The 27,290-nt window shown below is 49.4% G+C and overlaps 1 protein-coding gene across 1 annotated transcript; it reads left to right on the top strand.

The window, feature by feature from the left end:
- Nucleotides 1–15,079: 15,079 nt before the first annotated feature.
- Nucleotides 15,080–26,922, top strand: CREB3L4 (cAMP responsive element binding protein 3 like 4). Its single transcript, XM_056853235.1, has 10 exons — nt 15,080–15,253; nt 16,172–16,424; nt 17,038–17,155; nt 18,175–18,191; nt 18,815–18,933; nt 19,608–19,714; nt 20,509–20,577; nt 23,128–23,212; nt 25,264–25,360; nt 26,621–26,922. Exons 1-10 carry the CDS (start codon nt 15,080–15,082, stop codon nt 26,920–26,922), a joined length of 1,341 nt encoding a protein of 446 aa, XP_056709213.1.
- Nucleotides 26,923–27,290: the final 368 nt, after the last annotated feature.

The following is a 27,290-nucleotide window of genomic DNA, read 5'->3' as shown; positions in this document are numbered from 1 at the left end:
CCTTCTCCCCTACAAAGCCAGCATTTGCCCCTAGTAAAACACTACGTTGAGGTGTCCCCGGCCCATTTTGCTCGAATTGGATTCCCCGGCTGCTTTTAAACCTTCCGCACTACCTCTTAAATCCCCTTTCCCAACGAGCAAGTCACTTGGGCAGCCTTCCTCCATGGGGCCGAGCGTGAAACCTGAGCCTAAGCTGCAACGACAGGACTGCGAGATAGGCTCGGTCAAGTCGCAACAAGAGCCCTGGGCACCTGTTGGCCCTGAAGAGGGTGGAAAGGTGGGGTATGAATTTTGTAAATAGTAAGGTTCTTAAGTGTAAGGATGTGTCACTGGCCACTAAGATCAAGTTAATTCATCCCATAGTATTCCCTATTACTATGTACGGGTGTGAAAGCTGGACACTGAAGAAAGCTGATAGGAAGAAAGTAGATTCCTTTGAAATGTGTTAGAGGAGAGTGTTACGGATACCCTGTGTGTGTGCTAAGTGCCGTCAAGTCGCTTCCGACTCATGGCCACCCTATGAATGAAAGTCCTCCAAAATGTCCTATCTTTGACAGCCTTGCTCAGATCTTGCAAATTGAAGGCTGTGGCTTCCTTTATTGAGTCCATCCATCTCTTGTTGTGTCTTCCTCTTTTCCTGCTGCCCTTGACTTTTCCTAGCATGACTGTCTTTTCCAGTGACTCTTGTCGTCTCATGATGTGACCAAAATACGACAGCCTCAGTTTAGTCATTTTAGCTTCTAGGGTCAGTTGAGGCTTGATTTGATCTATAACCCACTGATTTGTTTTTTTGGCGGTCCAGGGTATCCGTAACACTCTCCTCCAACACCACATTTCAAAGGAATCGATTTTCTTCCTGTCAGCTTTCTTCACTGGCCAGCTTTCCCACCCATACATAGTAATAGGAAATACGATGGCATGAATTAATCTAGTCTTGGTGGCCTGGATACCCTGGACCGCCAAAAAAACAAATCAGTGGGTTATAGATCAAATCAAGCCTGAACTGACCCTAGAAGCTAAAATAACTGAACTGAGGCTGTTGTACTTTGGTAGAGCCAGCGTGGTGTAGAGGTTAAGAGCGGTGGTTTGGAGCAGTGGACTCTGATCTGTAGAACCGGGTTTGATTCACCGTTCATCCACATGAGCGGTGGAGGCTAATCTGGTGAACTGGATTTGTTTCCCCACTCCTCCACAAGAAGCCAGCTGGGTGACCTTGGGCTAGTCACAGCTCTCTCAGCCCCATCTACCTCACAAGGTGCCTGTTGTGGGGAGGGGAAGGTGATTGTAAGCCAGTCTGATTCTTCCTTAAGTGGTAGAGATATATAAAACCATATAAAAACCAACTCTTCTTCTTCATCTGTTTGGAATGCAGAAGGTCCTAGGTTCAATCCCCGGCGTCTCCAGTTAAAGAGACCGAGCAAGTAGGTGATGTGAAAGACCTCTGCCTGAGACCCTGGAGAGCCGCTGCCAGTCTGAGTAGACAATACTGACTTTGATGGACCCAGGGTCTGATTCAGTGTTCATGGTTTCAGAGTGTAGCCGCATTGGTCTGTAACAGAATGAGTAGATTCGAGTCTGGTAGCACCTTAGAGACCAACAAGATTTTGGGGGGTATGAGCTTTCGTGAGCTAAAGCTCCCTTCGTCAGATACAAGTAGGAATGGCGATCTCTGAGCCCTTATATTCCAGTCAAAAGTTGGGAGCGGTGTGGTAAAGAATGCTTGCAAAGGATGCAGATCATTCCATTGCCGACCTAAGAATGGCAGTCCTCAAACAGAGAAGCTTCAAAGGGAGATTACAACCTGAGATTGCTGAGGCTGAGTTCACTCACAAGTTCAGAACAATGGACCCCTCCAGGGCTGAACAGGGACACAAGATTCTTATCTCACCACAGATGCTAATTTCCTGCCCCCAAGCACCCCCCCCCCTGCTCTGATCAAGCTGATTACAATATGCAGGGTAGCTTTGCATTCTTTACAGCACCCCTCCCTCCTTCTGACTCGGTCAATTCCTACTTGTGTCTTAGGAAGCGAGCTTTGATTCTTTAAAGTTCATATCCCCAAAGTCTTGTTGGTCTCTCAGGTACTCCTGGATCGAACATAACTGAGAATGAATTGGTTATTCTAACTAATAACGTGGTGAGAGCCAGCAAGTGTAGTGGTTAAGAGGGGTGCTTTGGAGCGGTGGACTCTGATCTGGAGAACCAGGTTTGATTCCCCACTCCTCCACATGAGCGGCAGAGGCTAATCTGGTGATCCGGGTTGGTTTGCCCACTCCTACACATGAAGCCAGCTGGGTGACCTTGGGCCAGTCACTGTTCTCTCCGAACTCTCTCAGCCCCACCTACCTCACAGGCTGTGGGAAAGGGAAGGAGATTGTAAACCGGTTCGATTCTCCCTTAAGGGGTAGAGAAAGTTGGCATATAAAAACCAACTCTTCTTCTAACCATACAGAAGCCCATTGTGAAACCCTTTTTGAAAGCTATCCCTTTACACTGTGGCAGTGAGTCCCGTAAGCTAAACTCTGCCTTGCGTGAAAGCAGAGTTTCCTTTAATCCATTCCAGATCTACCCCCAATTGATTTCATTGTTGTTCCAGGAAAATTCTGAGATCATAACAGCCGCCCAGGATCAGTCAGTCCCGCATCCTGTTTCGCACAGCGGCCGAGCAGACGCCCCCCATTCACCCACCGATACTCAGAGAGGTACACTGCTTCCGAACATGGAGGATCCAGACTGCCTACCAGACCTCCTCCTTCATGAACCCGGCCCCTTTAAAGCGCCACCTAAGTCACAAATTGACTCAATGTATTGACTCAATAAAGGAAGCCACAGCCTTCAATTTGCAAGATCTGAGCAAGGCTGTCAAAAATAGGACATTTTGGAGGACTTTCATTCATAGGGTCGCCATGAGTCGGAAGCGACTTGACGGCACTTAACACACACACAAGTCACAAACCAACGTCACATCTTGAGGCAGGGAATTCCGCAAGTTAACCGGGGAGGGGGGGTTCCCCCGAGCACTGGAAACCCTCCCCCAAACGTTTCAACCTTCGGGTCTCTGGGAAGATGCCCCAAAGCCTCGACCATCCCAAGGGATCTTTCTTTCCACCTTTCCCCGCCACTGGATCTCCCCCTTTTCTTGCCCAGGGGAAGGCCAAAAAGTCCACCCCCTCCCCCGGAAAGAAAAAAAAGGACAGCGGGGCAAGAATCCAGGAGCCACCCAGCAACCGGGGATTCCAGATCCCGATCCAGCCGTCCGGCCCTGGCGGATCCCGAAGGGACCCACGCAAAAAAAAAACTCACCTCCCACGCTGGCGGCTCCGTTCCCAACTCAACGCCGCCAGCTGGCGTCTGAACGTTCGAAAGGGAGGGACATGAAAGAGGGAGAGCGCACCCGCTCAGCCAATGGGAGCCGCCGCCTCGGCCGCCGGGCCTGCGAAAGTTCGAAAAGGCGGGGCCTCGAGGACAGGCGAAGCACGGCGCACGCGCTCGGCCAATGGGAGGCGCTAGCGCCGCTTCCTGGTCTCCGAGCGTTCGGAAGCGGGGGTGGGGAGGAGGCGAGCTCTTGGAGGAGAGAACCGCCCTCTCTTTCTCGACCAATGGGAACCTCGTGCTGGAAGGGGGCGGGCGGAAATGATGATTGGCAGCGGGCTTGGCCGATAAGGGGAACGCTGGGCTGCCCCGAGGCGCATAGAGTGTAAAGCCCAGTTAAAAGACCCGACACGCGGGTCTTTCTTTTCAGGCATCCTGTTTGTTCCAGTGACGCAGGGAAGCCCGTCAGCGGGGTTGTCAACAGAAGGGCTGCTCCTGCTGGTGATTCCTCGAGACAGACTGCTCCTGCACATGGAGGTTCTATGCGCTTTCATGGCCAACACAGCTCTCCTCGGTTCTTGTAGGTTATCCGGGCTGTGTAACCGTGGTCTTGGAGTTTTCTTTCCTGACGTTTCGCCAGCAACTGTGGCAGGCATCTTCAGAGGAGTAACACTGAAGGACAGTGTCTCTCAGTGTCAAGGGTGTAGGAAGAGTAATATATAGTCAGAAAGGGGTTGGGTTTGAGCTGAGTATTGTCCTGCAAAAATATTGTCCTGTAAGTATCAAGATAATGTGCTAATGAGGGTATGGTATGTTAATATGGAACCATTGTATCCTGAAGTGATCTGTTAATGTGTGTAATCCAAAGCTAATCTGTATGGCTATTGTTGAATGTTGTCTTTGTCTGGAGGTTTTTCAGGGCAGGAAGCCATACAGGAAGCCATACAATAGCCATACAGATTAGCTTTGGATTACACACATTAACAGATCACTTCAGGATACAATGGTTCCATATTAACATACCATACCCTCATTAGCACATTATCTTGATACTTACAGGACAATACTTTTGCAGGACAATACTCAGCTCAAACCCAACCCCTTTCTGACTATATATTACTCTTCCTACACCCTTGACACTGAGAGACACTGTCCTTCAGTGTTACTACTCTGAAGATGCCTGCCACAGTTGCTGGCGAAACGTCAGGAAAGAAAATTCCAAGACCACGGTTACACAGCCCGGATAACCTACAAGAACCAATGAACGCTGACCGTGAAAGCCTTCGACAGCTCTCCTCCTCCATTGATTTCTGTCTAATTCCATGTGCAAGCTCTCAAACCTGGTGGTGGCTAGTCCGTGGAGCGGTGGACATCAAAATAAAACAAGTCTTGGGCACCTTATTAAAAACCAACAGAAGTTGAATTGGTCAAGAGGAAGCTATCGTAAAGGGAGAGGGGCCGTAGGTTATCGCGCTCTTGCTTGTATGCGTTTTTACTGTGTCGTTTCTGCTTTCTGCAACCCGTTTTTGCATTCCTTATCCTGTTTTTATTGCACTGTGTTCTAACTTTTGTTTTCAGATGTCTGCATTCTACCTCATTGTTTATTGAATATCCCATGCTGGTGATTGTATTGACTTACGGTAGGCTGCGTAAATTGCCTTGAGGGAAAGATTTTTATCATCTCGCATGGCTACCTTTTTGGAATTTGTTCCTTAAGGAATGTCTCTGTCTTGAGAACACCCCCCCATCACCAACACACACAGCAGGGGGTCGGACTAGATGGCCTGTACTATGAACGCATAGGTTACACACAATGCCGGAAACAGAGTTCCAACAGCAACCACTTTATTCAGCCAACAGGAAAGAGAGAACTAACAACTGCAAAACACCCTAACTTATATACAGTTCCCAACCACCCGGAGCCACCCCCCAGTCCGTGGTTGGACATCCACAGTCCAATAGGAAAAAACAGACGACGGAGCCTGGATCAGAGGCTCAAGCTCAACACAGTTCAGCACAGCTGAGTTGGGGTGGTAGTGGATAGCTCAATGAAGATGTCCACCCAGTGTGCGGCTGCGGTAAAAAAGGCAAATTCCATGCTGGCCATAATTAGACGAGGAACAGAGAATAAAACTGCTGATATCATACTGCCCTTGTACAAATCTATGGTGAGACCACACCTGGAATACTGTGTACAGTTCTGGTCACCATACCTAAAAAAGGATATTACAGAGCTTGAGAAGGTGCAGAAAAGAGCAACCAAATGGATTAGGGGACTAGAACAACTGTCCTATGGGGAGCGGTTAAGACGCTTAGGGCTGTTTAGCTTGGAAAGAAGGCGGCTGAGGGGTGACATGATAGAGATCTATAAAATTATGCATGGTTTGGAGAGAGTGGACAGGGAGAGGTTTTTCTCCCTCTCCCATAATACTAGAATGCGAGGTCATCTGTTGAAGCTGGAGGGTGACAGATTCAAAACAGATAAAAGGAAGTATTTTTTCACACAACGCATAGTTAAATTGTGGAACTCCCTGCCCCAGGATGTGGTGATGGCTGCCAACTTGGAAGGCTTTAAGGACATATTAATGGAGGAAAGGGGTATTCATGGCTATTAGTTAAAATGAATACTAGTCAGGCTGCATACCTATTCTCTCTAGTATCAGAGGAGCAGGCCTATTACGTGCTTTGGAACGCAGGCAGGATGGTGCTGTTGTGGTCATCTTGTTTGTGGCTTCCTAGAGGCACCTGGTTGGCCACTGTGTGAACCGACGGCTGGACTTGATGGGCCTTGGCCTGATCCAGCATGGCTTTCCTTATGGAAAATAGGGCTATCCATGGCTACTAGTGAAAATGGATACTAAACATGATGCACACCTATTCTCTCCAGGATCAGAGGCGCATGCCTATGATATTAGGTGCCGTGGAGCATAGACAGGAGAATGCTGCTGCTGCAGTCGTCTTGTTTGGGGGCTTCCTAGAGGCACCTGGTTGGCCACAGTGTGAACAGACTGCTGGACTTGATGGACCTTGGTCTGATACAGCACAGCCTCTCTTATGTTCTTATGCAGAGTAAGTTTAGGAAAGAGCCAGAGTTGGAAAAAAACAACAATCTTTGTGGCACCCAAATTCTCCAACCTATAATCCTCGAGGGGGGGGGGTAGCTGTGTTAGCCTAGGGTTGCCAGTCTCCAGGTGGGGAGTAGGGATCTCCTGGATTTACAATGGATCTCCAGACAACAAGAGATGCTGTCGCCCGCTCTGAGCCCAGCTTGGCCAGGATAGAGCAGGATATAAATCCAATAAATAAAGATCTTGTCTTTTTATTTATTTGAAACGTTTATTAGCTGCCTTTCTACTCAGGGGAACCCAAGGTGGCTTACAATGTAAATGCAAACAATGGTTATGAAACACCTAAAAGACGACATTTTAACATGCTCAGTTAGGGCTGCCAATAAATAATAATCAAAATTAGTCAATGCAGTCCTAAATAAAAGGGTTTCTCCTTGGAGAAAACGGCAGCTTTGCAGGGTAGACTCTGTGACATCGTATACCTGCTGAGCTATCCCAAATCTCTACCCTCCACAACCTCCACCCCCAAATCTCCAGGTATTTCCCACGCTGAAGTTGGCATCTCGATTAACAGCCCGTTGCAGGGACAACAGACAGGCGTTTGTGACACCTTAGCAGATGACCAAATTTTTATTGCAGCAGGCTCATTAACTAGAAGGAGGGCATTCAGCCATGGAAAGATACCCTCTCTGAAATATTCTGGCATTTCTGCAAAGAAGCCATAGAGCTAGTCCACCGAAGCTTCTGCTGGAATCAAATCCAGTTAAGGTATCACAACGCCGCTGTATATTTCCTGCTGCCTGTCCCAGATGTTTTTTCTAGAGTTGGAAAAGTTGGAGTCTTGGAGGGAAGGTGGAGCCGGCCTGGCCCCACCTCTGCAAGGGTCAAGGTCCAGCCTCAAGCTGATTCAGAACTATTTAAAAGGGAAATGTCCTACGATGGGGAGGAGCTGGAAGCAGACTGTGTTCAGCTGGGGTTTAAACTCCTTGGTGTTTGGCAGCCTCGTAAGATCTGTCCTCCTTGGAATACAAAGCTCCACGCCGTACGGCACTTGAGAACATTATCTGGCAGCAGAATTAGACCCCTGGACTTAAAATCAGTAGAGACTCATAGAATCATAGAGTTAGGGGGGACCACCAGGGTCATCTAGTCCAACCCCTTGCACAATGCAGGGAATTCACAACTGCCTCCCCCCCCCACACACACACACAGTGACCCCTACTCCATGCTCAGAAGATGGCCAAGATGCCCTCCCTCTCATCATCTGCCTAAGGTCACAGAATCAGCATTGCTGACAGATGGCCATCTAGCCTCTGCTTAAAAACCTCCAGGGAAGGAGCACTTACCCCCTCCCGAGGAAGCCTGTTCCACTGAAGAACCGCTCTAACTCTTAACAACTCCCACTAGTTACGCAAACTGTTACTAACTTTTGCCTGTCCAATTATCCCCTCACTCCTTCTTTGGCAGAAGCGTTTTCTAAACTGAAGGAATTTTTCCACCATGAGTATTTGAGAACACAATTCCTTGGCATCTATGAAATGTTTTATTTTTTTTAAGCGTGAGCATGTGAGCACGTGCAGAGGGCTTTCCCTCAACACAATCTCCAGCATACAGGCTTCAGTCTCAAAGCATCCAGGACAAGGTGGTATGGCATCCTTGAGGCCCTGATCAAATATGATTTCCAAAAACAAGAGTGCTTCCGAGCATGAGCAGAGAGCGTCTCCCTCTTCACCAACCAAAGGCATCCTCCCAAATCTATGTCATGGGGAAAAAGCCCACGGTTAGGGTTTGTTATGTAGTAGGGTTGCCAACCTCCAGGTACTAGCTGGAGATCTGCTATTGCAACGGATCTCCAGCCAGTAGAGATCAGTTCCCCTGGAGAAAATGGCCTCTTTGGCAATTGGACTCTGTGGCATTGAAGTCCCTCCCCTCCCCAAACCCCCCTCCTCAGGCTCCACCCCAAAAACCTCCCACTAGTGGCAAAGGGACCTGACAACCCTAGTTATGTAGGATTGTCAACTCTGGGTTGGAAAATTCCTGGAGCTTTGGAGGTGGAATTGAGGGACGGGAGAGAACTCAATAGGTTATGACATTGGTTCCCAACCAGGGGTCCGTGGACCCCCAGGGGTCTGAAAGAACTAAATTAAGGTCCGCGAAACAAAGTTATAAACCCATAATAAATTAATATTTTCAATTAAAAGTTCTCTATTATAAAAATATATATTCAAATATTATTCTAAGTTTAATGTTTAACTAACAGTTATGATTAAAGTTTATTTTCAAATTCTCGGAATTTTTATTTTGAACCTTGGGGTCCCTGCACCGAACAAAAAAGTCCTAGTGGTCCCTGGTCAAAAAAAGGTTGGGAACCACTGGGTTATGATGCCACAAAGTCCACCTTCCATAGGGGTCATTTTATCCAAGGGAACTGATCCCTGTCCTCTGGAGATTTGTAATTCCAGGAGATCTCCTGATCCCACCTGGAGGTTGGCAACCCTAGCTTGTAGGCAGAGCGCCACCCCACCCACCAGCAAAGCCATTATTATTTTTTATATATATATTTTATAAATTTTTATTATTCAGCAAAGCCATTATTAAAGATGGTGGCCTTTGCAGGTGAGTATCCACATTATGTTTGGTACAAATGCAACACATTGCGGAATCTCCTCTTACTTTCTCATTTTCTTCCCTGGGCTTAATAACGACATTCATTTTCCATTGGAGAGCCTTGATTCAAATATTTGCTAAAGTGAATAATCCATCCCCCGCCCATGAAGGATCATATCTTTCCATTCTGTCCTCACCCCAGCATCCCACCCGGCCTTAACTATCTCCCTTCCCCTTTTAAACGCTTTTTTCCCCCGTGTCGATCTTTCTTAACAAACATGCGGAAGAAATCACAGTAATTTCCATTGTACAGAGTGGTGGCAGGAAAACTCAGTCTTGTCCAGTTGTACACAGTTCCCAAGAAGGGATTTCTTCTTTTCTTCTTTTATCTAACACATGAATATATCATCAAAAAAAAAATTCATCATCAAAAAAATTCTTGAGGCGCAGTGGAATCCAGGTCTCTCCAAGTCCAAGATTTTAGTCGAGGGTGGGGGGTATATTTCTTTGATCCCATGTCTTTGACACAGGAATAAATAAAAGGTAGCCAAAGACACCTCTAACAGTCCACACACTTGCAGCTCCCATTTATTATTTCCTTCTACATCTTAATCTTTCTTGAATTGTTATCCTTTATCTTTCCTTTATGTACACACTTCCTCCCACCAATCTGATATAGATCTCAAACCTGGGAATTCTTTTATCGTTCTCCTCCTCCTTCCTCAAAGAAGCTCAGGACAGCTAACATGGTCTCCCACCTCCTAATTTTTCTTCTCACAACTACCCTGGGAGGTAGGCTAGGCTGAGAGAGAATGAATGTCCCAAGGTCACCCAATGAGCTAAATGGCAGATCAGGGATTTGAATCCAAAGCTCCTTGGCCCTAGTCCAACATGACGAACACTTGTCAGGGATGCTCTAGGCCAGGGGTCTGCAAACTGCGGCTCCTGAGCCGCATGCGGCTCTTTGGCACGTTGAGTGCGGCTCTCCAAACTTGGTTCGGAGCCCCTGCTCTCGCGCCCGATCACGCCAGCAGCCGGGCTGCGGAGCCGGCACACCTGAGAGAGAGAGAGAGAAAGAGAGAGAGAGCAGGCAAGCAGGCGCGCTGTCTCTCCCCCCCCCCCCCCGCCGTGGAGAATGGCCGGGTCCCCCTTTCCCTTGCCCTCAATGGTTGGGAGGCTAAAGCCTCCTCTCCCCTCTAGCCGCGCGATTGCTGGGCGTGCGGCTCGGCGGTTCCTGCCCCCCCCCCGCCCGCCTATCAGCTGTTGGTCGGGGCAGGCTTCTTTTGGTAGACCTGGCCTCCGGCTGAGTCCCATTGGGAGGCCATGTCTACCCACTGGCTTTCTTGGTGGTAGACCTGGACTCCGAGGAGGGGAAAAAGTCCAGGTCTACCGCCAAGAAAGCCAGTGGGTAGACCTGGCCTCCCAATGGGACTCAGCCGGAGGCCAGGTCTACCAATAGGCTTTTATGGCAGTAGACCAGGCCTCCAGACAAGGACTCCGGACGGGGAGGGGGAAATGGCAGGGACTTACAATTTAATTTTTATCAATAAATAAGATCACTATTAAGTATGATATCAAGTTTTATTCAGTGTACCTATAGTTTAATTAAGACGTAAAACTTTAATTAAAGTTTATTAAGTTAATAAACAGTGTACCTACCTATATAGTCTAAGTTTAAGAAATTTGGCTCTCAAAAGAAATCTCAATCTGTTGATATTTGGCTCTTTTGACTAATGAGTTTGCCGACCCCTGCTCTAGGCTGATCCTGCATTGTGCAGGGGGTTGGACTGGATGACCTGTATGACCCCTTCCCGCTCTATGATTCTATGTATGGTTGCCAGCTCTGGGTTGGGAAATACCTGGAGATTTTGGGGGTGGAGCATGAGGAGGACGGAGTTTGGGGAGGGGAGGGACTTCAATGCCATAGAGCCCAATTGTCAAAATGGTCATTTTCTCCAGGGGAACTGATCTCTGTCGCCTGGAGATCACTTGTCATAGTGGGAGATCTCCAGCCACCACCTGGGGGTTGGCAACCCTAATTTTATGCTAGCCAGTATGCCATGCTGGCTAGAGAATAAAGACTAGATGAAACGGGGGGGGGGGGAAGACCCAAACTAAAAACAAAGTTGGGTAACCAAAAGGTTGGGTGAAACAAGACCTAAATAAAACAGTGAAATATATTTATTATAAGGCACTTATGCATAAATTGAAAACAAGTCCATGTGGCAACGCTGTATCTGTTACTATATGGGCTTGTTTTTAATATATGCATAAGCGCCTTATAATAAATATATTTCTCTCTTTTATTTAGGTCTTGTTTCACCTAGAAAATAAAGACAACAGGCTTCTGAGCATAAACAGTGTCAGAGTTTTCTGCTAGACATTAGGAAGAAATTCCTGGCACACAGAGCTGTTTTTCAGTGGAACAGGCTTCCTCGGGAGGTGGTAGGCTCTCCTTCTTTGGAGGTTTTTAAGCAGAGGCTAGATGGCCATCTGACAGCAAGGCTAATTCTGTGAACTTTGACAGATTGTAAGACAAAGGGCAGGAAGGGATAAGCCAGGGCTCGGCTCTCGTGGCCTTTCTTACATGCCCAGGGTAATGCCAATCTTGGGGTCAGGAAGGAATTTTCTTCCAGGCGAGATTGGCCAGGGATCCAGAGGTCTTTTGCCTTCCTCTGGTCATAGACCAGGGGTCACTGGGGGAATGAATGGAGGGGGAAGATAGATGTGAATTTCCTGCATTGTGTAGGGGGTTGGACTAGATGACCCTGGAGACCCCTTCCAGCTCTATGTTTCCCCCTGACCCAGTGTTGGGCAACTTCATTGCATTATCGTAATTCTGCAATTTGGCATCTCAAAGACTGCAGTAGAAATCTGAGACTAATGAGAGCCAGCGTGTTGTATTGGTTAAGAGCGGTGGTTTGGAGCAGTGGACTCTGATCGGGAGAACCAGGTTTGATTCCCCACTCCTCCACATGAGCGGCGGAGGCTAATCTGGTGAACTGGGTTGGTCTCCCCACTCCTCCACATGAAGCCAGCTGGGTGACCTTGGGCTAGTCACAGCTCGCTCAGCCCCACCTACCTCACAGGGTGTCTGTTGTGGGGAGGGGAAGGGAAGGTGATTGTAAGCCGGTTTGATTCTGCCTTAAGAGGCAGAGAAAGTCAGCATATAAAAACCAGCTCTTCTTCTTTTGAGACATCACTGGCTTTGGGCTTAATTTCTGACAAATGCGTAAACCCAACAAAAAACACCCAACATGGAAACAGGACATGTTCCCACCACCCTTTCCCCATACATGTGCTCCCTGCTTCAGCAGTCTCTCTCACATATAGATGGGAGGGAAAAAATTAGGAAACCAGGTTTCTTGCAGTCCGATCTTTGGCCTATTTATTCAGAAATAAGATCCACCGGATTTAGAGGAATTTACCCCCCAAGTAAACATGCACAGTTAAAAAATATTTGTTGGGGAAGGAAAAGGAAACAGACTGGCTAGAATTGTCCTTATCCAGTCTGGCTCCACCTGGGCAGGTAAGTGTTTACCTGCCCTCCTCCGGCCCTTTTAATTGGTTGAAGGCCCAGGGGTTGGTCTTGGCTGGGCATTCCAGGATGCCAAGATCCTGTACGGAAGCACCCAATGTTTCCTTCTCAAGTGCAGCTTAAGTTCAACACCGGGCCTTAGCAAGAAGAACCCCGTTTCCATTTCAGGGGTTCGAAATATCCAAGGGGAAAAGGTAAGAGCGCGGGAGAGAGGCTTTTTGTATGGGAGATCTGTCTTGTCACCAGGAAATCCATATTATGCACACCTGTCTAGGTTAAGTCTGTTGCCGCCAAACGGAACAAAATATCCTGTGCCATCTTCACTATGGGGGGAAAAAAAGAACAACTTTGGCATGGATTTCTGCAGGGTGAACCCCACAGGGGCTTGGAGCAGACATGATTCTATGGGTGCGATTCAGGCATTTGTTTCGGTGCGCATCTCTGGAGGGCCTGGAGCGACCTATGAATTTTGTGCACGTCTGCCTAACACAGGGCAATGGCCTCTGCCTCTCGCTTGCCTCGACAGCCCCTTGCCGGGGTCGCCATGAGTCGATTGTGACCGGAGGGCGCTCGCCTTACGCATGCCTAACACGGCATGCAGGCAGTCATGCGCGAGGGCTCGACTGCAAATGGGACACCCCCCCTCCTGTCACACAGATGGTACAGCCATCTAGCACAAGCCATGTGCAAAGGAGTGAATGGACGCACGTTGGAACAGCTGACGCATCCAGCCACACATGGTTTTATGAACTCCCCCCCACACACACACACACAGGAAAGTACCAAGTCTGTAAGGAAATGTCATGTTTGAAAGTTGTGTCTTTTGCACCTCACCAGCTCAACTCCCTCCCCTAAGCAGAATTACAGAACTGGTGGATCAAACCATAGCTTTGGGTTGGATATAATGTCAGACTTTGGTTTGCCACAAAAGACAGGCATAAGGGGAGGAGAGCGCATGAGCCCCCAGGTTTCCCCAGCTTAGGGTTGCCAACTCCAAGGTGGGAGATTCCTGGAGATTTCAGCGGTGGAGACTGGGAAGGGCAGGGTTTGTGTAGGGAAGGGACCTCAGTGGGGTATAATGCCATGAAATCCGCCCTCCAAAGCTGCCATTTCCTCTAAGGGGAAAGATCCCTGTAGTTTGGAGAACAGTTGTAATCCTGGGAGATCCCACCTGGAGGTTGGTTCAGAGGGTCTGCAGTAGCAGAGCTGGATTCGAGTCCAGTAGCACCTTAGAGACAAGCAAGATTTACAGGTAGGGTTGCCAACCTCCAGGTACTAGCTGGAGATCTCCTGCTATGACAACTGATCTCCAGCCGATAGAGATCAGTTCACCTGGAGAAAATGGCCGCTACAGCAATTGGATTCTATGGCCATTTATGCAGGGTTGATTTTGATGCCTGCTCAAAGCTCCTTTTTTAAATCCGACCTTTAAAATGACTATTCGCGGTCCCGATGCAAGAGGAGAAAGTCAAACAAATTCCACCCCCACTCACCTGCTCCTTCGTTTGCATAGCCATTAGCAATCCTCATTTGCATAGCTAAGCCTCAGCTGTGATTCTTCATGCTTCCTTCAGTGAATGCTTGGAAGCGGGGACAGAGCAAATACAAAAGGTTGCATTAAAGGGGCTCTTAAGAAATGCGAAGCAGGTATGAGCCGGCTTCGCAGTGACATCTGGAGTGTCGGTTCAGTGTAAAGAAATAAAAAAATATATGCAGGGCACTTCAGCCTGGAACGCGCTGCTAATGACCAAGCATAAATGGCCTATGGCATTGAAGTCTGTCCCCTCCCCAAACTCCGCCCTCCACAGGCTCCACCCTCAAAAACATCCCACCTGTGGCGAAGAGGGTCCTGGCAACCCTATTTTCAGGGTATGGGCTTTTGAGAGTCAAAGCTTCTTTATGCTGATTCTGTGACCTTAGGCAGATGATGAGAGGGAAGGCATCTTGGCCATCTTCTGGTCACTGGGGTGTGTGTGTGTGGGAGGTAGTTGTGAAAGTCCTGCATTGTGCAGGGGGTTGGACTAGATGACCCTGGTGGTCCCTTCCAACTCTATGATTCTATGATAGTCAGATCCTGTATCAGACAAAAGGGAGCTGACTCTCGAAAGTTCATGCCCCCAAAATCTTGCTGGTCTCTAAGGTGCTGTGTGTGTGTGTAAAGTGCCTTCAAGTCGCAGCCGACTTATGGCGACCCCTTTTTGGGGTTTTCATGGCAAGAGACTAACAGAGGTGGGTTGCCAGTGCCTTCCTCTGCACAGCAACCCTGGTATTCCTTGGTGGTCTCCCATCCAAATACTAACCAGGGCTGACCCTGCTTAGCTTCTGAGATCTGATGAGATCGGGCTAGCCTGGGCCATCCAGGTCAGGGTCTAAGGTGCTACTTGACTCGAATCTAGCTGTTCACCTGGAGGTTGGCAACCCTACGGTGGCTTGTTCACTGCATGTCTGAAGCAGGCCTCTGAGAGAGTCCAAGGTCTGAACCAACGGCATGACTCAGCCGCGAACCCGCTAAGCTACACGTGTGCCCTAACCTGGCTTCTGGGTGTCTCCAGCAATGGAGCCTGGCAGCCCCGATCTCCTGGACGTTCTCTTCGAGCGACGGGAAGGACTCTTCCCCAGCAGCGCCTTCTCCGGATCGGACCCCAGACTCAGTTTCCCTCTCCAAGACCATGCTTACGGGTGCATCTCGGAGAAGACCTGCGAGATGTGGGTGCCCGGCATGGAACAGGTACGTTGAGGGATGAAGTTATGACATTTGGGGCCATCTGCCAAGGACCATGCTCAAGGTGATTTGCGCATGAAATCATAGGTAGTTTATGCATGGGAGTTTTACCTGAGGTTCGTTGCTCGCTGGACCCACACTTTCCTGTTGGGAATCTCTGCACCAGCAGCCTCCAAGCTCAAATCAAATTTGAATCCCCGCCCCTTGAAATGCTGCTTCGTAACTGGCTGCAGTGAGAGAAAAGTTCCCTCCCCCCTAACCCAATTGCTGCATAAAAAAGCATGGTGTAGTGGTTAAGATTGTTGGTTTGGAGCAGTGGGCTCTGGAGAACCGGGTTTGGTTCCCCACTCCTCCACATGAGCAGCGGAGGCTAATCTGGTGAACTGGATTTATTTCCCCACTCCTACACATGAAGCCAGCTGGGTGACCTTGGGCTAGTCACAGTTCTCTCTGAGCTCTCTCAGCCCCAACCTGCCTCACAAGGTGTCTGTTGTGGAGAGGGGAAGGGAAGGTGATTGTAAGCCGGGTTGATTCTTCCTTAAGTGGTAGAGAAAGTGGGCATATAAAAACCAATGCTTCTCTTCATCTTCTTCATTGTCTTTGTCTTCTTCGTCTTCTAGGTCCCAGATTCAATCCCTGGCATCTCCAGTTAAAGGGAATGTGGGAAAAGGGCATTATGTGCACATGTTCTGCCCAGCATGGTGTAGTGGTTAAGAGCTCACTGCTATTTTGATATTAGTTTGTTCTAGACTCCATTTTTCATTGCTAGGCCCATACTAAGATGTGCAAGTGTACAGGGATCAAAACGGGGGGGGGTCCCCTGTGAGGGGAAGTCCCTCAGACCAATGACCTCCACCTAGCCTGCTGCACACCCCCGTTTTACCGAGGCCAGGCGGCCCCACTCACGTTGTGTCTCTGCTCCAGGTCCAGAATGACAGCGACCCGGAAGACCTCTTGCAAATGTTCATCAACCCCAATGAGGTCTACAGTTCGAGGAGCCCCCTGGCCTCCCCGGAGAGCGACAGCGGGATCTCGGATGACCCCCGTGCGGACACCCCCTCGCAAAATGAGGCCATCCCCCCAGATTTGTCCCCCACGTCCATTTACGAGGTCATCTGCGATTCGGGGCTGACGGAAGGGGAGACTCTGCCTGGCAACGTCTTCTCCAGCCACCTAGGTAAACACGGGGCAGGGGAGGGGGCACCAAGCTGCCAGTACCTGTGGAGGTTGTTGGAGGTTGATTCATCCAGATCCTTCCCGTTTCATCCACTGGTTTTTGGCTTGGGGAGGGGAGGGACTTCAATGCCATCGAATCCAATTGCCAAACCAGCTATAAGAACATAAGAAAAGCCCTGCTGGATCAGACCAAGGTCCATCAAGGCCAGCAGTCTGTTCACACAGTGGCCAACCGGGTGCCTCTGGGAAGCCCACAAACAAGATGACTGCAGCAGCACCATCCTGCCCATGCTCCACAGCACCTAATATAATAAGCACGCTCATCCGATCCTGGAGAGTATAGGTATGCATCATGACAAGTATCCGTTTTAACTAGTAGCCATTTTCTCCAGGTGAACTGATCTCTCTTTCGGCTGGAGATCAGTTGCAATAGCAGGAGATCTCCAGCTACTACCTGGAGGTTGGCAACCCTAATCACCTCATACCACATCCCATTGAGCCTCTATGAAAGGGACAGAACTTCCCCCCCTCCAGTCAACTGGCAACCCTACCCATGTCCATCTTAGAGGCCTTTCCCCTTCACAACTGAAACCACATGTCTTTGGTTTCCCCAGAAAACTGGATTCCCCCGGTAATGTTTCCTGAGGCCTGCATTACCAGCGAAATTTCACCCAGCCTCTTTGAGAACATGGCGAAACCCAACATGGCAGAGATCTCCAGGAACCAGGTAAGGTCCTGGGACCCCAAATAGCATAGAGGGGGACTTGAAGCCCAGCCTGTCAAACCAAGATCCTGCCACCTGACTTCCTCTGACCTATTGCTGTTAAGAGCCTTTCCCATTGGTCAGGCTGATTTAGCTGTACTACCCTCCTTTGCCAGGAGTTGGCGCTAGCGCATAGGCTGATATCCCTCCAGTTCAATACCAGCTACAGGCTGGAAGAATCCTAACCCTAAGAGGGACATGAGGATTGTCTGAGATGTCTCTGTGGAAAGGGCACTCTGTACATACTCAGAGGTGCTCTTCCTGCTATGCTGAAAGGAGGGGGGAAAGGTCTGAATAAATGGCACAACGGGGGAGAGTGCTCCAGTTCTAGAGACTGACGGGTCCCAAATCAAGCTTCGAAGCCCTGAAGCTGGCGAGGTGCAGTAAAATTGAGCATGATTGGGAAGAACAAACATAAGATCATAAGAGAAATGCTGCAGGGATCCCCTCAAACAGGACACCCCAGGCAACAGCGCTTCCCCATTGGCTGCATCCCAGACCCTGAGAATTTGTGCCATTCTTCCTCTGAAACCTGGGGGTGTCATCCAACTACCATGGCAAACAGCCAGCAATCACCTTTTCCGATTCACCCCGCCCTATTTTATAGAATCATAGAATCATAGAGCCGGAAGGGGCCATGGAGGCCATCTAGTCCAACCCCTCCTGCTTAATGCAGGATCCGCCCAGAGCATTCCTGACAAGTGCTTGTCCAGCCTCTGCTTGAAGACTGCCAGTGAGGGGCAGCTCACCACCTCCCTAGGCAGCCACTGTCGAACAACTCTTACTGTAAAAAACCTTTTTCCTAATATCCAGCCGATATCTTTCTGCCTGCAATTTAAACCCATCATTGCGAGTCCTGTCCTCTGCTGCCAACAGGAACAGCTCCCTGCCCTCCTCTAAGTGACAGCCCTTCAAATTCTTAAAGGGAGCCATCACGTCCCCCCCTCAACCTCCTCTTCTCCAGACTGAACATTCCCAACTCCCTCAGCCTTTCTTCGCAGGGCTTGGTCTCCAGGCCCCGATCCTCTTTGTCGCTCTGCTCTGCACCAAACGAAGGGCTGCAGCTTTCCTTATCAAAGTTCTTTTGGTCACTAAGTTCCTCAAAGGAAAGCTGCAGCCCTTCGTTTGGCGCCTTAGAACCTCAATCATACAGGCTGAAGAAGCATTATATGCGAAAAACGTTCCTAAGAATTCCGGATGGCGTTTCCCATCTTCACCTACCTCTAACAAGGAATCAAGAATTGATCTTTAGAAAATTTAGCATCAAGATACATGCAAGTTCTAATGGACTATAAATGAGATTTTTACATCTTCTAGAAGTCATTTGGATTCAATTGATGAACTTTATGTTTCATGTTTGTTTTTTTCTGTTTAGGTTGTTCATAAGCTTTTGTTTGCACTCCACTTTATATCCACTGTATTGTAATACACTTTTGATATTTTTGCATCTAGAGTTGAATACTGTTTCCTTTCCAACTGATTACCGTACAGTACAGGTGATTTTTTGTATTAGACCGCCTGCAGGTTGGCAACCCTACATATAAAGTAGTAGAGGGTGGCAACAGATGCCCTTCCGCGAAGGAGGCATCTGTGCCTCGGCTAACACTGTCTGCCTCTGGGGGGGCGGGGGGCGGGACAGGGCTCGTTCCTGCAGCAACATCTCCCGGGCTTCTTCTTGACGGATGAGGAAAGGCGGCTGCTGAACCAGGAGGGCGTGTCATTGCAAGGCCACCTGCCTCTCACCAAGGTACGTGGGCAAGGTGGACGAGAAGGCCCCGGCGGCGGCACAAGGGATGCACAAGGATGTGGAGCCGGAAAAGGGAGGGGCTTTGGCTCAGCGGGAGAGCATCTCCTCTCCACGCAGGAATATTTTAATCAATGAAAAACATGGGGTATAGATTGCAGTGCCGTGACCTGCATGGCCCAGGCTAGCTCGATCTTGTCAGCTCTGGGAAGCTAAGCAGGGTTGGTCCTGGTTAGTAATTGGATGGGAGAGCACTGAGGAAGTCCAGGGTTGCTATGCAGAGGCAGGCACTGGCAAACCACTTCTGAACGTCTCTTGCCTTGACCTAGATGGCCCAGGCTAGCCCGATCTCATCAGCTCTCAGGAGCTAAGCAGGATTAGTCCTTACCTGGGAGACCAACAAGGAACACCAGGGTTGCTATGCAGAGGCAGGCACTGGCAAACCACCTCTATTCGTCCGTTGCCTTAAAACCCCATGAGGGGTTGCCAAAAGTCGGCTGTCACTTGACGGCACGTTCCGGCGCCACTGCCGATTGCTGTACGTGTGTGCAGGTGGACAGCCAAGTGCGCAGCCAGCGAGTGGCGTGTTAGTGAGGGTTGGGAGAGCATAGACGAGGACGCTTGTGCATGGGACTGATGGATGACAGCCCCCCCTCCTCTTCCACCCAAACACACAGGCCGAGGAGCGAGTCCTGAAGAAAGTGCGGCGGAAAATTCGGAACAAGCAGTCGGCTCAGGACAGCCGCCGACGGAAGAAGGAGTACGTTGACGGGTTGGAGAGCCGGTGAGAGCAGAGCTGGGAAGCTGTTTTGTTTAATGTAACAATATTGTAAGGGAGCTAGCGTGGTGTCGCTAACTAGTTATGCGACCCCCGAGCGTATATAGATTTGTGTGTTGTATGTCATTCACGGCACTTAATACACCTTGTTTTTGTAAACTTGTGATTGATTGATTGATTGATTGAATATCATCAGCCTTTCCTGTACTTAGTTCCTTACCTGTGGTAGTAGTACAGAGGTGTTTATTTTGGTTGCTTAACTTCCAGGTACCAGCAGAAGATCTTCTGCTATTACAACTGATCTCCAGCCGATAAAGATCAGTTCCCCTGGAGAAAATGGCCGCTTTGGCAATTGGACTCTATGGCATTGAAGTCCCTCCCTTCCCCGAACTCCACCCTCCTCCGGCTCTGCCCAAAAAACCTCCCGCCGGTTGTGAAGAGGGACCTGGCAGCCCTACCGGGAGAAAATGGCCACTTTGGAAGGTGGACCCAATGGCTTTATAGCTCATTGAGGTCCCTCCCCTCCCCAAATCCCACCCTCCTCAGGCTCCACCCCCAACATCTCCAGGTATTTCCCGACCTAGAGCTGGCAACCCTACTCTTAACTGTTATTTTTAGCATCTAGCAGATTGATGCACCAGGCAAATTGAAGGATGAATGTAAAGCTTCCAAGAGCCAAAGGTGGGCCCTGGGGGGGGGCATAATTTGCCCACCTCTGAACTTGATGCTCACCCACTTGAGGGTCCCTGTTGGCCCAGCAAACCCTAACCGTCAGTTTTCCTTTTCTTGTTTCTTGGCAGGGTTGCCGCGTATTCAGCCCAGAACCAGGAACTGCAGAAGAAATTGCAGGAACTAGAGACACACAATGTGTGAGTTTGTCTTTGCCCTTATCCTCGGAGAGGATCTAACACATGAATCTTGCCTTATACTGAATCAGACCCTCGTTCCATCAAAGTCAGTATTACCTACTCAGATCAGCAGTGCTCTCAGGCAGAGGTTTTTCACATCACCTGCTTGCCTAGTCCCTTTAACTGGAGATGGCGGGGACTGAACCTGAGACCTTATGCATGCCAAGCGGATGCTCTACCACTAAGCCATGGCCCTTCCCCATGGCTCTCCAGGGTCTCAGGCAGAGGTCCTTCACATCACCTACTTACCTGGTCCTTTTAACTGGAGATGCTGGGGATTGAACCTGGGACCTTCTGCATGCCAAGCAGAGGCTCTACCCCTGGGCCCATGCCATACAGCAAGGACCCACGACACGGTGCCCATAGGCACCGTGGCACCCACCAACTCCTCTTCTGGTGCCCGTCAGGTGTTTTTAGAAAGTGGGTGGGGCCAGGTGGGGCTTTTGCCCAGCAAGGCTTCTGATTGGCCATTGGAGATTTGATTGGCTGTACAGGTTTTTTTTTTAAAGTTGCTTTGGCATCAGAGTCTACCGCAGCACAGGGATCTTCACTGCCTGACTGAAGGTAAGATGGGGCAGCCATTGTGTGGCTGCTTCTGTCTCTTGTGGCAGCCATAGGGCAGCAGTGGGGTTGCCAGGTCCCTCTTCGCCACCGGCGAAAGGATTTTGGGGCGGAGCCTCAGGAGGGCAAGGTTTGGGGAGGGGCTTCAGTGCCATAGAATCCAATGGCCAAAGCAGCCATTTTCTCCAGGGGAACTGATTTCTATCGGCTGGAGATCAGTTGTAATAGCAGGAGATCTCCAGCTAGTACCTGGAGGTTGGCAACCCTATGCAGCAGCCCTTTGGTGGCTGCGTCCACCACAGTGTTTTAGAACTCCAAAGGTGCCGACAGGATCAAAAATGATGGGCACCCCCATTCTGCAGTAAATCTGTAATAAGAAGAGAACTGTTAAATGAAAGCAAAAGTCCTTCTAATCTGGCATTCGTTGTTCATGGCTCAGCTGCCCTTGACAGGCTCAAAAAAAAAAGCACAAAGAAGACTTCCCCTGTGCCCAACATCTGAGATTCCAAGGTAGACTGCCTCAGAACATGAAGGTTCTGTTTAGCTATCATGGCTCATACAAAGCTATTCAGAGACTAAACCTTCTCCACGAGTCATCTAAAACAGCGTACATGCTGGCTCCAGCCTGCTAAATCATTTTCCTCTGACCTTAGGTAGCCCTTAGCAAATATTAATCAAGATGTGATTTTTTTTTAAAGTTCCCCCTAGTTTCCCTTTTAAAGAAAAACAGAAGTGAAACCTTGTAGGGGAGTTCCACATTTTGCTGCTACATTTCTTGTTGGGCTGTTTCGTACGTCATCCCCTGGCCCTGCCTAAGACCATACGCTCTATGAGTATGAAGCTTTTACTGGCCTTTTATGCGGGGCTTCCACCCCCACCCACCCCCCGTGGTCACTCCCACCGACTGCTTCTGGGCTTCCTTTTGATTATGCATGCCTCTTCTGCATGTCAGAGGTCGCCTCACTCTCCCTGTGTGTTTTGTTCGCATTTTCCAGATTCTGGCTAAAACACCACCCTCGCCTGGAGGAAAATTCCTTCCTGACCCCAAAGTGGCGATCGGCATTTCCCTGGGCATGCAAGAAAGGGCCACGAGAGCCAAACACTGACGCAACCCTTCCTGCCCTCCCTCTCATTAACTACCTCTCATGGACTGCTTAAGGTCATAGAATCAGCATTGCTGACAGATGGCCATCTAGCCTCTGCTTAAAAACCTCCAGGGAAGGAGAGCTCACCACCTCCCAAGGAAGGCTGTTCCACTGAGGAACCGCTCTGACTGTTAGAAAATTCTTCCTAATGTCTAGATGGAAACTCTTCTGATTTCATTTCAACCCGTTGGTTCTGGTCCGACCTTCTGGGGCAACAGAAAACAACTCTGCACCATCCTCTATATGACAGCCCTTCAAGTACTTGAAGATGGTTATCGTATCATTGGGGAGGGGCTGTGGCTCAGTGGTAGAGCATCTGCTTGGTGTGCACAAGGTCCCAGGTTCAATCCCTGGCATCTTCAGTTAAAGGGACTAGGCAAGCAGGTGATGGGAAAGACCTTTCTCTGCCTGAGACCCTGGAGAGCTGCTGCCAGTCTGAGTAGACAAAACAGACTTTGATGGACCAAGGGTCTGATTCAGTAGAAGGCACATGTGTTCATGTGTTCACCTCTCAGTCGTCTCCTCTCCAGGCTAAACATGTGTGTGTGTGTGTGTGTGTGTGAAGTGCCGTCAAGTCGTCTCCGACTCATGGCGACCCTATGAATCAATGTCCTCCAAAGTGTCCTATCCTTAACAGCCCTGCTCAGATCCTGCAAATTGAGGGCCGTGGCTTCCTTTATAGAGTCAATCCATCTCTTGTTGGGTCTTCCTCTTTTCCTGGCTAAACATGCCAAGCTCCTTCGACCTTTCCACATAGGACTTGGTCTCCAGACCCCTCAACCTCTGATACTTTTTCTCCCCACAGATCCCTGATCAGCCAGCTCCAGAAACTCCAGGGCCTCATCAAGTGGACTTCCACCAAGGCTGCCCAGACCAGCACTTGCCTCGTGGTACGTGGGAGAGCAGGGGACCGCGTGGGGAGGCTGTACGTTTGCACAATCCGATTTGGAAGAACTGCAGTGGGCACACACCTAGGTGGTGATCAGGATAGGAAGGGGCTGTGGCTCAGTGGCAGAGCCTCTGCTTGGCATGGAAAATGTTCTAGGTTCAACCCTCAGCATCTCCAGCTAAAAGGACCAGGCAATAGGTGATGCGAAAGACCTCTGCCTGACACCCTGGAGAGCTGCTGCCAGTCTGAGCAGGTGTCCGGCTCAGTGATAAAGCCTCTGGTTTGCATTCAAAAAGGTCCTCGGTTCAATCTTCGGCATCTCCAGCTTAAAGGACCAGGTAATAGGTGATGTGAAAGACTCCCACATGAGACCTTGGTGAGCTGCTGCTAGTCTGAGTAGGGGCTGTGGGTCAGTGGTAGAGCATCTTCTTGGCATGCAGAAGGTCCCCAGTTCAATCCCCAGCATCTCCAGCTAAAAGGACCAGGCAATAGGTGATGTGAAAGACCTCTGCCTGATTGATTTGATTTATTGGATTTATATGCCGCCCTTTCCTGGTCAAGCCAAGCTCAGCATGACTAACAACCTTATTAAAACAATTTAAAAACAATCCAGAGGTGTGTGTGTTAAGTGCCGTCAAGTCGCTTCCGACTCATGGCGACCCTATGAATGAAAGTCCAGAGGTACACAACAATAAATACAGTTATGAAGAGCATGAAACACCAGGTGCCCTGAGACCCTGGAGCACTGCTGCCAGTCTCAGTAGGGGCTGTAGCTCAGTGGTAGAGCATCCGCTTGGCATGCAGAAGGTCCTGGGTTCAATCCCCGGCATCTCCAGCTAAAAGGTTCAGGTCACAGCTGATGTGAAAATCCCTGGAGAGCTGCTGCCTGTCTGAGTGGACAAGTCTGACCTCGAAGGTCTGATTTGGTATAAGGCAGTTTTATGGGTTCCTGGATGTGGGCAGGAGGTTGCTATTGGTGGCTTCCATGTATGGGGTGCTACCGGAGGCATCCTTTATGGGGTGGAAGGAGGGGCCATTATCCACCCAGTCAGATCTCATTCATCAGGAGCTCCCACGGGCCAGTTCTCCACCCAGGGGAAATTATTATAATCTACAAAGTGAAAGTGTATGCTTAACTACACAATGCATTTTTCCTGCATACATCCCCCAGCTGGGTCAGCGCATGTGTTCAGGGAATCTTTGTCTCCCAGGCACATGTGGGTCCGATTTGGATCAGGACCACAGCATGCAGGGAAGAGGGGGCTTAAGCCACCACCTGGGAGGCTCAGATTCCCAGACCCCATCTGCTGACTTGACCTGGGGACGTACTTGGAAAAACCATGATCATGTAGTTAAGCTCTTAAACAGGCATATCAAAAGCGCAAATCGTTTTGCTTGCAAAACACACATTTTTACTTCTGTTTTGAACGCTGCACTCCAGCCAGCGTGGTGTAGTGGTTAAGAGTGGTGGTTTGGAGCGGTGGGCTCTAATCTGGAGAACCGGGTTTGATTCCCCACTCCTCCACATGAGCGGCAGAGGCTAATCAGGTGAACCGGGTTGGTTTCCCCACTCCTCCTCATGAAGCCAGCTGGGTAACCTTGGGCTAGTCACTGCTCTCTTAGAGCTCTCTCAGCCCCACCTACCTCACAGGCTGTCTGTTGTGGGGAGGGGAAGGGAAGGTGATTGTAAGCTGGTTTGATTCTTCCTTAAGTGGTAGAGAAAGCCGGCATATAAAAACCAACCCTTCTGAGGTTTTCAAAAGCAACCATGATGGATGGTTTTAAAAAATACATTTGGCAGGGGAACAAATTTATTCTCCAATAAATGCAATACTTAAATCAAACCAGCGCCTTTGTTTGTCTAACGTCTTGGTCTCTTCTGACTCCGTTGTATTTCACCGGGGAGGCATATTATGCTTCCGTGGACTTTCGCCTATGAAAGCTAATGCTCCAATAAATTAGTCTTAAAGGTGCCACAAGACTCTTCGTTTTGATTTTGTAATTCTATTATGTCTCAGGGTTTTTAAAAGCAACCTTTCCTCCCATCTACAGATCCTCATCTTCTCCCTCGGACTTCTCATCCTACCGAGCTACAGTTCCTTGATGAGGGGGACCCAAATAAGCGAGGAGGGGTACCAACCTTCTGGAGGTAATTTGTGGAGGAGACATGAGGTCAGCGAGAAAGAGGGGGAGAGGCGTCAGATTCTCGCTCAGCTAGATAGAACCTCCATGTGCAGGAGCAGTATACCTCTGGATGCCGGGTGCAGGGAACGAACAGCAGCCATCACCAGACAGCCCTGACTGAGAGTTTCCAGGGCACCTCTGAAGCAGAATTCGAGACCAGGTGAAGGACCAAATTGTATTGCAATGGAAACCGGAGCCAGGAATAATTCTGCTGGAACTATGCCCCTGTTGATAACCTTGTTCCTCCATCTAGTCCACTTGTATACATCTTTCCTCCAAGGAGATCAGGGCAGTATACATAGTATTCCCTTCTCTGACTAGCTAGATTCTCGTCCCGTAGCACTTGAGAGGTCAACAAGATTGGGGTGGGTGGGAATGAGCCTTTGATAGTCAAAGCCCTCTTGGTCAGATTGTGTCCCTTCCCTGACTGTCTCCTCAAAACGACCTCATTTATCTATTTATCCTGGAGGCGGTTTTTTTGCCATCTTCTGGGTGTGGAGTAGGGGTCACTGGGGGTGTTGGGAGGAGGCAGTTGTGAATTTCCTGCATCGTGCAGGGGGTTGGACTAGATGGCCCCAGTGTTCCCTTCCAACTCTGTGATTCTACGATACTTACTTAATTTCTTCACAATGGGGACCCAAAACAGCTTACCTTGTTCTCCTCTCCTCCCCTTTATCCTCACAACAACCTTGTGAGGGAGGTGTGGCTGAGATTACGTTTTTTAATTTTTTTTATATAAATGTTTTATTTCCTTCAAAAAAACCAAAACCACAACCCAGAAAAAGAAGGAAAGCTTTTGAAAAAAAGATACGTCTGGCTGAGATGGCACGATTATCCTAGCAATCTTCCATAGAATCATAGAACCATGGAATCATAGAGTTGGAAGGGACCACCAGGACCAGGGTCATCTAGTCCAACCCCCTACACAATGCAGGAAATTCACAACTACCTCCCCGCCACACCCCCAGTGACCCCTACTCCATGCCCAGAAGATGGCCAAGATGTTCTCCCTCTCATCATCTGCCTAAGGTCATAGAATCAGCATTGCTGACAGATGGCCATCTAGCCTCTGCTTAAAAACCTCCAGGGAAGGAGGATAGAGGGAAGGAGGGATAGAAGTGGGGATTTGAATCCAGGTCTCCCAGATCCTAAGCCAAAAGTCTAACCTCTACACCTAACTCTACGCCATGCTGGCTCTCCTTACGCTCCTTTCCTTCTCCCGCAGTGATCTCCAGAACGATCCTGACCGAGGGAGGGCTCTCTGATCCGGAGGAACCCCCCGGTGCTGACGAACCAGAACCCCTTCCTCTGGAAACTGAACCGCCCCAGAAAGGCTTGCTGGGCCTAGATGCCGGCGGGGGAGAGAAAGGGGCCAAAGACAACGTCGGGGAGAGATTGGGGAACGTATCCGCTCCGGGCCCCTTCGGGAACTCCCAGATGGAGCCAAAGGAAGGTCTGTTGGTCAAAGCGGAGAAGCCCATGCCTGAAAGAGACCCAGCCAAGCAAATACATGCGGACGAGATGTAGCAGCTAGAGAGGTTCTGTGGAAAGAAGTTGTGGATTTAAAGCGGCTGATCTGGGACTCTCTGGCATAATTTCTACAACCTGAGGCCCTTCTAGGCTGATGTGATCAGCTGCGCATCTCTGTCTGGCAAGCCGGTAAAGCAAGAAGACTCCCTGCTTATGGTTTTTAAGGATGCTGAGGCAGCTCCCAGGTAGCCTCTCCAAACTGGACCACACGCACTCCACCTCTTCCCTATTTATTAGGGACCATCCTAATTTTCCGGCCTCTCTCCCCAATTAATCACGGTCCCAATTTTTTGCCTGTCAGCAACAACTTGCTAAAATGGTGTTCCTCGATGTGCCACTCTTCCGGTTTCTGCTCCCAGAAGTTT

This window comes from Euleptes europaea, chromosome 7 (assembly GCF_029931775.1).
Source record: "Euleptes europaea isolate rEulEur1 chromosome 7, rEulEur1.hap1, whole genome shotgun sequence".
Taxonomy (NCBI): domain Eukaryota; kingdom Metazoa; phylum Chordata; class Lepidosauria; order Squamata; family Sphaerodactylidae; genus Euleptes; species Euleptes europaea.
This window is presented reverse-complemented; position numbering and strand designations above follow the sequence as displayed.